The sequence below is a fragment of the Thamnophis elegans genome, chromosome 11 (genome assembly GCF_009769535.1).
Source record: "Thamnophis elegans isolate rThaEle1 chromosome 11, rThaEle1.pri, whole genome shotgun sequence".
Lineage (NCBI taxonomy): Eukaryota > Metazoa > Chordata > Lepidosauria > Squamata > Colubridae > Thamnophis > Thamnophis elegans.
Window position 1 is genome coordinate 8,390,830 of NC_045551.1, and position 12,899 is coordinate 8,403,728.

The following is a 12,899-nucleotide window of genomic DNA, read 5'->3' on the forward strand; positions in this document are numbered from 1 at the left end:
AAACTGCAAAATGTTTATGAGAAAGCCAAAAGCTGTAAAAGTATAATATCCCTATTTGCTATTTATAGGTAAGTAAAGTTTATTTGTAAGTAAATTGCTAAGTAAAGTTTTTAAACAGAAGTTGAAATTTTTACTACTTTTGCTGTTTTGGGTAATCTATTGGGCAAAAACAAGTTTCCAACCTGGTTTTGAACTGATCCATGTGATCCCTTTTGTGTGTGCTCCTTCTCCAGACCATCCATTTTCTTTTGAGAAACATTTTGATGTAATGAAATAATTGTGAAAATGTTACATAAGCTTCAAAAATGATGCATCTCAGAAAATATGGATGATGTCCTATGATCTGAATCAAATATTGTAAATGTTCAAAAGTATTCACTGAACATGCCAAAACTAACTATATCAGACATCATGAGAAAAACTGGCACGAGTCGACCTTTTATCTTTCAAAACTTTGTGCCTAATTAAGCTGTAGTCTGCAGTTGCATCTTTCTACATCATAAGGGAGGTGATCAATTCGATAAATCTATCCACATTTCTTTTTCTTCCGCACTTTTTTATAACAAAACAAATTCCACAGGATTCCACTCCCCAACATTAAAAAAATGGGATGCTTTTTTTAAACTCTGAAAAGTGGAAATTAAATTGTGCAAACTCTATATAGTAATACTGCTGGCTAGAAAGATGTTCTCATGAAACATCCTATCTCATTTATTGGCAGATGTGTAAACTAAGCAAGTAAGAACATGCAGGTCTCCTTTTATAACAAATACCACCAGAAGGTCAGAACTGAGTATTAATTCCCAAAAAATCCAAAATTTAAGTATATTGTGAACTTTATGGCAGGAACAACAGAAACACATTTTAAAAGTGGAAAATTTTAATGTCCCCATTTTTTTTTCATTGTACTTTGCATGAAAATATTTCAGCCTTATTATTTCCTTCTGTGGACAGCTATATATATATTCATATTCTTAACTGGACTATAGCACTGACTGAGTTGATTTCAACTGACCTTGTTTCCTTGTGATCAAATTTATTACCATGTGAAGGCTATGAAATTGTCTAGTTCAAAGTATCCTGGTATCATAGTTACACAGACAAATTTTCAGAGCGTGAGTTTCTTTACAAATTATCTCACGTGTGGACAGGCTGTTTTTTAAAGGAAATATGTGAAACGGCAACCTATCTTTTCTTACACTAAACCTACTTGTAATTAATCCCACCAGTGGCTTATCTTTTTACTTGCAGATTTTTCTGATTATGTAAGAGCTGATTTTTGCAAATTATACACAAATAAATGTATGCTTCAGAGATATGGTTTCCAGCTCTGACATAAAAGAAATAGAAAAACCTCTAATCCCAATCATGTGCTTCGACAAAAAGGAAAATATAAGGTTTTCATCTGTAAAACAATATTTAGTAGGCAGTAATAAAGATTTTCAGGGGTAAATGTGCTTGTGAAAAAGCATACAATGTGTAAGTAAAAAATATATGTAAAGAAGAAATGAGGGTGTTTTGTCTGAAAATATGTTGAGATTAAATTCTCAGTTCTGATCTTCTGATGTTTCCCAGAGCTTCCTTGAAACTGACAACCAAGATCTTTCTCTCTCTCTCAAAAAAAAAGAATGAATATATTGGCTGTTGTATCACTTGCAGAAAGGAAAAACCTCATGTAGTATCAAATTCTGCAAAGTCAGTGCTTTATAAAAAGAAGATAAATTTGCATATATTACAGTTGTTACATTCTAAGCTAAACTAATTATACCCTGTCCCCAATTAGCTGAGCACAAGAGCTAATACAGAGGGACACAGATATAAGCTGCATATTTTTTCAAGAAAACACAGGCTATGCCCTTGCACAAACACCCCTTGAAACACCCTTAAGTTTCAGATGTACTCCTTTTTACAACGAGAAAAGCTGCAAAAAGCAGGGCTTTAAAAGTAAAATGTAACAAAGTAAACACAAACACAAACTAGCTACAACCTACTTAACCTAAGCACAGCACCGTCAGAGGTTTTACACACGTATACGTACACACACACACACAAACACACACGCACACAAATTTGGTGTTTCATGTTGGATAACCTTTCATTCTTTAAGGCAGTGGTTTCCACAAGTCAGTTCAGAGAATATTGAGTAGCAGCAAGCCTTATGGTAGTTCATGTCACATTCCATTCCCTGAAATCTTTAGTGCTTTCATTCAGAACTTTCGTTTACTTCCTAGTCGGAAGTATAGCTGGCATGCCTTCAGCAGGACTTCTCAAACCGTGAAATAGCAATTCAAAAGTGGATGGATCAAATTCTGCAGTAGCTGGTCACTCAAAAGTCATTAAATTGGCAGGAACCTATTAACAGAAGAAATAATTTTGTAAAGAAAATTAGAGATATAACTTAGGTTCAAGTTTAGAAATCAAGTCCTAGTTTCCTGTTACGCAATCAAATAGACAAGGTTGAGATTTATAAGCTGCTTCCAAATGCGCTAAACTTATAGAAATACACTTTTTTTTTAAGAATAGCTTGAGAATTAGGCAAGATCAATAACTAACCTTTGGTTTTTGCTTAGTTTCAAACTGCTCTTTTAAAAACAAATTATAGTTCTCCTAATTAAAACCAAAATCAGATGCTTCCAAAGGCTCCTTAGCCAGGCTATGGAAGAAATCAAGCCACAGAATTCAATCCTGGACTTGATATTCAGGAACATTTTTTTTTATTTTGATTTGGAAGATCATTAAGCTGGAGGGAATAGTTCAGGTGTACGTTTGGGAGACTAAGGAGTCAAACTGAAAATAGATGGAATTTTCTTTCAAAAATAAAATGTACATATATGTATAAGATAGAGAATAATTGGCAAAGTATGATGCAAAAAGGGAATTTTGTGAATTAAGGAGATCACAAGTTGAATGGTGAGAAATGATGTGGTTGCAAAAAAGGAAATGTAATTTTTAGGCTGCATCAATATAGTAAGGTGATTTCCAAATAGTAGAATATTATAGTTCTACTCTATTCCATTTTAATCAGACCATTATACTCAATGTTTAGTTATGGACTCTCTCTTTAAATAAGGAAAGCTTTCAGAGAAAGGCAGCAAGGATCACTAACTAGAAACTATGTTGAGGAGAGGCTTGATAGTTTTACTATTAAGAGAACAATAGGAGGATATGATAAAGTCAGATATTTTAGGATATTTCACATAGAATAAAGCCATAGCCTGTTATCCATCATCCCATTATTCAGGTCACAAGACAGCTAATTTAAATTAGAGGAAGGTAGACTCTAGTTGAACATTAGGAAAATATTCGTGATTATAACGACAATTCAAAAGTGGAAACAGTTATCCATGGAGATAATGGATTACTCTTTACTGGATGTATTTAGGCAAAAGCTGGATATTTCTAATGGAAAATTATTTTGTTTGGAGGCCTACAATTATGCTTCTTTTAATTAAGACAGAGAAAGTGGCAATCAGATCAATATGATTTCAGAAACTGCTCCAGCTGCATCATCCTATCCATCCTGCATATAACCATTATTACCAAATACTCTGTGGAAGAGATCTCCAAAAAGAGAGTCCAAAGCTTGCTCCATTTGGACTATTCTATTCCCCACAGAGCCATTTGTCATAATGGAAATTATTCTTATTTATTTATTAGGTATCGGAATCTTCTTAGGCTTTAGGTGGCTTACAACAATTAAAAATTAAAACACTGATAATGAAATAATAAATATATTCGCCTCACACAACATTCACCTCATCAGATACAATGAACATACAAAATAAATGTAAATGGAGATAACCTATTAAAAGGCTGATTTTAATCAACTTTTGGAAGTCATCAACAAAATAGTCAACTGGACTAAAAAGCACCTTTGGGACAACCATGATCTGGACCAGGAGTATCAAACTGGTAGCCTGGATGTATCATGCGCAAGCCACACCTACTCCGGCTCCACAAAGGCAAAAAGTCACGATGCATCACATGATGTCACGTGATGCGATTGAGTTTGACACCTGTGATCTGAATGATTGAGAATCTCCATAGACAACAAAATAGTCAGTTTTGTTTCCAGGGGAAGGCTGTCATGTCTAAAAAAAAAATATGGACTCATTTTGTGGGGAGGAAGAGGAAAGATTTATCTACTCTCACTTAAGAAGGTCCATTTCAGATTGAAGATGGTCCTGAAGGTACCTACGTGCAAGTTTGTAAGTTAAAGCACACAATTTGAATTGCACTTGGAAACTTATTGTAGCCAACCCAAGGCTTGCAATGTAGATGTAATTTGCTGTAGCACTGAGTGCCAACAATTGCAGTTTCTGGGTCCTCTTTAAAGGCAGCCCAAATAGAACATTTGTAAAGCTCCAAATGAATGTTCATAAGAGCATGTTATTTTAGCTAGATTCGACTGCTTCAGCACATAACCAAAAGTGGGCCCACAGCCTCCATCTATAAATCTAGCAGTAGCCAAGAGGAACTCAAAGTCGAGTGCATCTCCTTCTAGAGGCAACTCTAGAGCAAAAGAGAAATGCAATGAACAAACTTTGTCTTGTCAACTATAATCTATTTCCATCCAATCCCAAACATGTCCCAGGAGTTAGATGAAGACATTAGTGGGATTCCTTGATGAGCCCAGGGTGGCAATATAAATATCAGTATCATCAGCATACAGATGTTACTGCACCACAAACTAATGAATGATCTCTTCCAGGAGTTTCATATAGATGTTGAAAGGGAGAGCCCAATGAACTTTGCTATATCGCATGAGAGCAATCACTGGATTGACCTTTTTTCCTCCCCAATCATTGATTAGAACTATCAGTGCAGGAAAGATAAGAATTTGAAACAATGCTTCCAATCCCACCCCCACCCCCCTACAAGTAGTCTAGAATACTATAGGTTGATGGTATCAAAGCCTGCTAAGAGACTAAAGGACCAAGAGGTGAGAGGTCATTCACCTAGTTCCCAACAAAGGTAATAAATTAGAATGACTAATGTTATCTTGATCCCATGCCTGGGTTTAAACTGAAACTGAAAGAGTCCCTAGAAGCCACTTCTAAGGCATTTAGCAGCTGAATTCCCACCATTCAACAGTCTTCCTTCAACAGTAAGGATGGGGACAGGACGGTAGCTGTCAAACAGCTGAATCCAAACAGGGATTCTTAAGGAAGCAGTGTGCAACCGCTTCCTAATCCAAAAGAACCCTCCACCCAACCCCACTGAGTTGGGACAGACCAATACAAAAATACACAAGCTTTTTGTATCTTGTGAGGAACCACTTTATATTCAGGCCTTAATGGTCACTAAAGCATCACTTCATAATTCTTGTTCTCTCACCTGTTGTCTGTTGCTCTGGCAGGCAGCACTTAGATGCTTGAACCACAGCATTGCATTCATTCTATTACCAGCTTGAAACTTGTATGAATTCCCTGAATGACAAAATGAGGAATTTTCCATTAAAAACGAAAACCATCTTGTACTTAAACATTAAAAAAAAAAGCCTAGTGGGTGGAATTAAATCATATGCTTCCACTGACGGAATTTATTGATTATTTTCACTTGAATACTGTCAAAATCCCCTAACTTTCTGGAGCAAATCTTGTAGCCATTTCTTTGACCTATCATACAAAATATAGATTTAGCAATGAACACTACAAGTATTTTTAATATATGATAAAATATCTACTCATACAGCCAATCAAGAATTTTCTTTGAGAGAAAAGTACAGAATTTTAAACAAAGGTCCAATGTTTCTTTCATGGAATGAGCCTAGAAGACTTATTTTATTTGTACAATTTTATTTGCAATATAAAGTCATCTCCATCACAAATTATTCACTTATAAGGTAACTTCTCACTTATCTTCCTGGCATATAAAGTTTCTGAGGTGCTATAATAATATTCCAGGCCAGAAGCTCCAGCATTTTTCCATTTTTACCATTTAGGTCACATGACTTATTAAACGAAAAACTAACCTCACATTGCTTGCATTCTGAATTCCTTTCACCACTCTTTTCTATGGGGGACTTAAGATAAATTTTAGTTTTCAAAGGAGGCAATTTGATTAAAACATTGAAATGACTTTCCAGCAAGAGATGAATAAATATCTATTAATGGTTAATGTAATTCTTTTTAGTCCTGTCTTATTCATTAATTAGGGCCTCATTCACAGCTCACTACTACAATTAAACCCTGAAGGGTTTTGTTTTACACTAATATAACTACAGGAATCCTCGATTTCCAATAAAAAACGGGGCTGAAATTTCCACTGCAATTCATGACAGTTGTAATGGAACGATTTTATGACGATTTTTATGATAGACATTAAGCAAATGAATCACATGGGCATATTTTGCTGAAAAATGGCAACAAAGGACACAAATAATGATCATGTATTTGCACGGTGTTGCAACCGGTTGTACACGTGAGCAGAATGTGAGCTGGATGCCAAGGGTCTGAATTGCAATCATGTGACAGTGGGGGTCAGTTATAAGTGCAAATACATAAGTCATTTTTTCATAAGCTGTGATAACTTTGAACTATCTAAAAATGAAAATTGAAGACTAAATTGATTTAACAACTAACTGCAGGGAGGCGGTATATTTTGAATGTAACATGACTGTTAAATTTAATTTTCTTTTAACAGTTAACACTCATGTCCAATAACAGGGAAGAGGTATACTTTAAATGCCAAATGATTGTTCAAGCTACAAATGAAAAGTCCAGACAATATTCACTGTTCCTCTTCAAAATGGAATTTAGTATTATTAATAAAATGGGTTAATATTGAATTTCAATTTGGAGAAGAGCATTGAATACTTTCTGGACTGATTGGCTGAACGGACTTTGACCATTTGGGGGCAAAATCTGCTAATGTCCAATTTGGACGAAGGAGGAATACTGCAGTGTTTGTTATTTCTAAAGACGATTAAATCTAGAATTTACTACTAGTAACTAATGTTACTGACCTTTTTCAGAATCTGTGAGCAGGAAAAGATCCGGATGATCGGGATCATCAGCCATCATAACCATCCAACCCACTACTGACACACTCTTACTTGGTGTAGATTTGAACTAAGAGTAGGAGTGAGGGGAACATCAATGAAAGGGAAATAAGAACAAAAAGGCTACAGCAATATTTGCATTAAAAATAATGGCTGCAACAAAAAGAACAGAATTGACCTGCTGGCTTTTGTAATGCAAGACACAGATTAAGTAAAATCCCAGAGTTAATGTGGGACTGGACCTTGATCCACAAACAGGGGTGTCACAGAAGCAAGTTTTATGTAAATTATGGAAAACCTTTTTCTCTTTGAATTTCCTTGTGTGGACTGGAAGTTGCTATTTTTCCATGCACAGAAAAACTGAACTGAATTTATAAAACTCCTTCTAGATTCTAGATACGGACCTTTCTGCAACAATTACAGCAGGAGTTTGGAATTAGTTTTAAAAATTGCTACAACTTGCTTGCAGCAAAGCTCACGGTTAAAACAGAAGAAGCAAATGAACAACATATTTTGAAAATATGAAGTTTATAGAATGGTGGTAGCTCAGTGCTGCAGAAAAGGCAACATTCACACGGAAAGGCTGAAAAAACCCTTCTGCCCAAAACTATCCCTTTCAGCTAAAAGCAGGAATACAGTACACACATGTTTTCTCTCTGTAGCCTTCAAAGACTTTGCAGCGTAGTAGAAAAGCTGTGTTCCAGATAAAGCCACCCAGTATTTGGTCCAAGAAGCTACCTATATGATTAGAAAATCACAAGATCAATCAATTCAAAATGTATCTTCCATTGCATCTTAATTTTGTATGTATTTAACTCCTATTCATTTTACACATTAACTAAGCAGAATGAGACTTTCAGGATATTGTTAGTTGTAATCCACATTATATACTGTCATATAACATTTTGTGCTGTGGTGATGTGGAAGGTTCCCCAACAAATGTAAATCTAACATCCAAGACCCCAAAATTAAAAGATATTTCCTGGACATGAATTACTGTCAGTCTCAGGTATTTTTCAACACCATCCACAGGAAGTGTGGGGTAGCCACACAGATTATTTGAGTCAGTCACAAGATATTTTGCCAGAGTTTGTATTTTAGCTATATCCTGTTTTCCTATCAATGACTTCTAAATACTTTACAACCTACTGAGGTGTACCTAATTCAAATAGTTGAGCAATCATTGGTGATCTAATTAAAATGAATAATTTAAAATATTTTGAAACAGGAAAAGCCAATTTTGAAATTTTTTTTAATGATTTATTTAATAACTTACTGTTGGTTTCTTCCCTTCTTTCAACAAAGTTTTTCTTCTAAGAACCCCTTGAATAGTAACAGCTCCTGGATACAAATGAACAGCTAAATCTTCAGATTCTGCAGAACTAAAAAAAAAAGCAAGTGAAAGTATGGGAAGGTACTGTATTTCAACAGAAATTCTTGAAGCATCACTAATATTATCTGTGGTTTCTGAAACAAAACTGTACTAACACATTACTTGTTGAATTTAATTATGGAAAGGTATCAACCTTTGGAAAGATTATATATTTTACTTGCACAGCACTAATTAACATGCTAAGAAAGACTTTCACTTTAACAATTAATTTATGAATAACTATAACTTTCACTATTATATATTACGACAAAGAGCTACAAATAATTTTAATTGGCAAAAAAACTGGAATTGGCTCCACTTTAAAAATTCCTTTCCTTTAATTTTTAAATGATTCTTTCCAGACTTTTCCAGATCTGCTAAAAATTTGGTGCGTAGTAGTCACTTGAGTTAATGAAAACAAAGTATAAAAAGAAAACAAAGAAAAACAGCAAGAGCTTAATACATGCACAATGCCACACCAAGATATTTGAAAGCAATAACAGAAGCAGCAGGAAAGCAGGGAAGCTGGCCCAGAGCTGTTAAATAAAGCTGTTGTAACATAGGTTGTGTTCTAACAAGTGAGTAGCTGACCAACGTTTAATGACAGGAAATATTTGACTGCACAAGTGTTTGTGTAACTGCATACCAAGCAACTTATGTGCCATAGCCATCACTCTCTAGAGACAGACTAAGAAAGTAAAAAAATTCTGAAACATCTTGGAGAATTTCTTCCATACATCTTTTAACTATTTAGCCCAGGGGTAGTCAACCTTTTTATACCTACCGCCCATTTTTGTATCTCTGTTAGTAGTAAAAATTTTAACCGCCCACCAGTTCCACAGTAAGATGATTTATAAAGTAGAGAAGTAACTTTACTTTATAAAATTTATAAGCAGAGTTATAGCAAACCCTACCGCCCCCATTAAAGCTGGAACGCCCACTACTGGGAGGTAGGGACCAGGTTGACTACCACTGGTTTAGCCTATAAACTAAGAAAGATGACAAACTGAGCTTTCTCGACTTTCAAAAGTTAACAAATGCTTGTCCATTACATCAGATTGTAACAGTTATTTGAAGCTAAATTATGGATAGGTGCTGAAGAATGTAAAAAGGCCTTGATGTGAATGTAAGTGCTTCTCATAAAATGGTATTCAAAGAAACTTTAAGGCAAGGAATCTCTATTCTTGCATATCATTGCTAAGAAACCAAAATGAAGGAACCCCCTTTTTATTTTATGATATTATAAGCTCTTTTTTTGTTGCTGAAAGGCAGTTTGGCACAGAGACTCATCTTCAGTGAGACTCATCTTCAGTTTTTGTCTTCTAATACAAACTGCCAAAGATGTTTTGGAGAGGTATGAGAATAAGCAAGGATGGGGAATGAGAACTGATATTGGGGCACCTGGCCATACCTGTTATCCCTTCTTTCTGCCTCTCTGGAAATAATGGGCATCCGATTTACAATTTATATGGCTCAGGATAAAAAGAAAAAGCAACTTCTTAACTCTCACTCAATCTTCAACGTTCCAATATTACTCTTGCCACCCAATTACTTTCAGTACCATCCAGTATCATAAATGATGCTTTAGAGGTTGTTTTTTTTTTAAAGTAGAGAGTCAAGTAAACATTTTGGGATTTTAAAAAAAATAACATTACAAAATTAGATATGCAGATTAAATGAGCAGCCATAGACTGTGAAGATGGATTAAATTTTAAGATAGAAATCCTGTTTCGATAGAGAATGTTCACTGATGCGGTACGTCAAGAGAGTGTCAAGATAGTTAGAAAGACAGAGTGTCAGATTAGATCCACTTCACAAATCAGTCACCAACACCAGAGGAAAGTGTCTGGCCCTTGAACACAAGGGACTGGTACCTGCTCCCCTTCATGTGGCTCCAATAGCCATTTCGTGCTAGTCTTGTCACCGGACCAAGAGAATGGTATAATCTGTTCCTGTTGGATTCCATTATAAATGGTATGGTTACATTTTTCAAATTCATAGTCATCATTTGTTAGAACACTATAATAAGCTTTCCTTTCTGCTACATTGCTACGTCTTGTTCATGTATTTCATGTTTTCAAAATTATCTCTTATTTGAACAGCACATGTTCTTGGTGTGAACATATGTAACAATAGAATATTCTTCCTGGCATCCTAATGAACGATTAGACAAATCAACACCAGCAGTTAAAAGAAGACGTTTCTAAAATCCAAGTGATCAGGAGCAATGCAATCACTTAGAATATGAGAACATTCCCTCTTATAGTGGTTTAGCAGTGCATCTTGGCTTTTTCTTCTGAACAAATGTAGGGATTATATGGTTCATACAGGGATGTGTGAATCGCTGATGTGGCATGAGTGCAGAAGGGCTGGATGTGAGAATGGATGGGTGGGGGACTTATTCCAGTGACTTACAACATTCTCTGCTGATTTCCCCATTAACTTTCTGGGGAAGTCAGCAGGGAAGGCTGCAAATGGTAATTATATATGACAGTGGGGTGTTTGGCTATTGTAAGTGCAAATGAGTTGCCATGCACGCAGATTGTGATGATGATGTGACCACAGGAGTGCTGGGACACCCAGAACTCTGAGGATCGATTGTAACTCCATTCATTCAGAACCGTCATAACTTGGATTTGTCACTGACCAAATGATTGTAAGTCAACAACTACCTCTATTTATGTGCTTTTCTGGTGAGACTGGTCTATCCTGGTCTACCCAAATATGGGACGGAGCATATTCTTCCTGGCATCCTAATGAATGATTAGACGGCTTTTGCCTTTCAGTCCCAATCCAGGAACCTTCGCAGGCAGTCTATTTTGTGTTAAATTTAAATTTACCTTTATTTCTTTGTCGGTAAATTTATACCTCTATTTATATTGATGAAACTATTGTTCTATGCATATTACTGAGCAAAATGCATTAAGTTAGTGGCCTGAAAACACAAAATATAAGACAGGGAAGAAAAATATGCAGTTCATCCTGCAGAAAAAAACCTTTAGTGTTATAAAATCAACTATGATTTACTAGCTTGTTATGTCTACTACTACTTCACTTGTACTGAACTGGGAACTGCATAAGCACCTCAGAACATTAGTGGTGCTTTATCAAATGATCAATGCATTTCACCTGAAAGCTGCTGCAATGATAACTGTACAATAAAAGTAATTTTAGAAAAACAGTAGTAAATTTATAGCATGTTTTTTATACAAGTCAAATATATATGTTCACTAAGACAGAAAAATCAATGGTCTACTGTTCTAAATTGGTCAGCCTTGCTGTTCTAGGAGTAGCTCAGGACAACTGTCAATTGGGTTTTACTCCAAGCCTATTCTGTAAATAGGAGCTTTAGCTTTGGGAAGCTTATTTCAACATTCTTCAAACTAATTGTAAGTCAGTGATGAACCCTTATATAAGGTGCATATGTTCCAGTGGTGGGTTTCAAAATTTTTAGAACCTATTCTGTAGGTGTGGCCTGTTTTGTGGGAGTGGCTTGGTGGTCATGTGACTGGGTGGGTGTGGCTTGGTGGGCGTGTGGCTTGGTGGGCGTGTGGGTGTGGCTAACTTGGAAAATGTGGTGAAACTCACTTAACAATGCTCTTGCTTAGCAACTAAAATTTTTGGCTCAATTGTGGTCATAGGTTCTCTTTCTTTTTCTTTCTTTCTTTCTTTTTCTTTCTTTTCTTTCTTTCTTTCTTCTTCTTCTCTCTCTTTCCTTCCTTTCTTTTTTTTTCTCTTTCTCTTTCTTTCTTCCTTTGTCTCTCTCCCCTTTCCTTTCTTTCTTTTTCTTTCTTTCTTTTCTTTCTTTCTTTTTCTTTTCTTTTCTTTCTTTCTTTCTTTCTTCTCTCTCTTCCCCATTTCCTGTTTCTTTATTTTTTCTTTCTCTTTCTATCTGTCCTCTCTCTTTTTCTCTCCTCTCCCTCCATTCCTTCCTTCCTTCCTTCCTTCCTTCCTTCCTTCCTTCCTTCCTTCCTTCCGTATCTCTTCCCTTTCCTGTGTGTATCTCTCCCCTTCCTTCCTTCCTTCCTTTCTTTGGAACAGGTTCCAAAAGGTACGCTAAATTTCACGAACCGTTCTGGCGTACCAGTGCGAACCAGGAGAAACCTACCCCTGATATGTTCCCTCTGAGCAAATGTTTGAGCAAAATAGGATTCTGGGACCACTGCTAAATATTAGTGATAACACTCTCCAGAAAACTTGCATGATTGTACTATTTTAGCAATTACTTTTTCTTACATTTATAATCCATGTGTAGGAAAAGCAGAGCCTTGATTAAAAAGCACTATACCAGGAATATTTAGCACGCTTTCCTATGTAAATGTAAAACTGTCATATGTTAAATACACATTTGAACAAATATAAAATATATTCTCTTACCTTTCAAATGCTGGCCAAGAAGTTTCTTCACTAAGCTCTGAACCATCACTGCTACCTAAAATTGGAATAAGTGAATCAATTTAAAAACACTGTAATTCTATGATTTGCCAGGTCTGAAAATGTTTAAAAAAAAACCTTGTATAAATT

The 12,899-nt window shown here is 35.6% G+C and overlaps 1 protein-coding gene across 1 annotated transcript; it reads right to left on the reverse strand.

The window, feature by feature from the left end:
* Positions 1-1,200: 1,200 nt before the first annotated feature.
* Positions 1,201-12,829, reverse strand: LOC116514913 (ras-specific guanine nucleotide-releasing factor RalGPS1-like). Its single transcript, XM_032226753.1, has 7 exons — positions 12,753-12,829; positions 10,250-10,327; positions 8,280-8,385; positions 7,649-7,741; positions 6,968-7,073; positions 5,338-5,429; positions 1,201-2,352 (listed from the first exon to the last, which is right to left on the reverse strand). The coding sequence occupies exons 2-7, from the start codon at positions 10,261-10,263 to the stop codon at positions 2,323-2,325; spliced, it is 441 nt and encodes a 146-aa protein (XP_032082644.1). The 5' UTR covers positions 10,264-10,327; positions 12,753-12,829; the 3' UTR covers positions 1,201-2,322.
* Between the last annotated feature and the right edge of the window lie 70 nt (positions 12,830-12,899).

Excerpts from the sequence above, each read along its gene's own strand:
- LOC116514913 (XM_032226753.1), bottom strand. Across the intron at positions 7,742-8,279 it reads AAGAAGGGAAGAAACCAACA|GTAGCTTCTTGGACCAAATA; the intron begins GTAAGTTATTAA and ends CTAATCATATAG. Across the intron at positions 2,353-5,337 it reads GCCAGAGCAACAGACAACAG|GTTCCTGCCAATTTAATGAC; the intron begins GTGAGAGAACAA and ends TTCTGTTAATAG.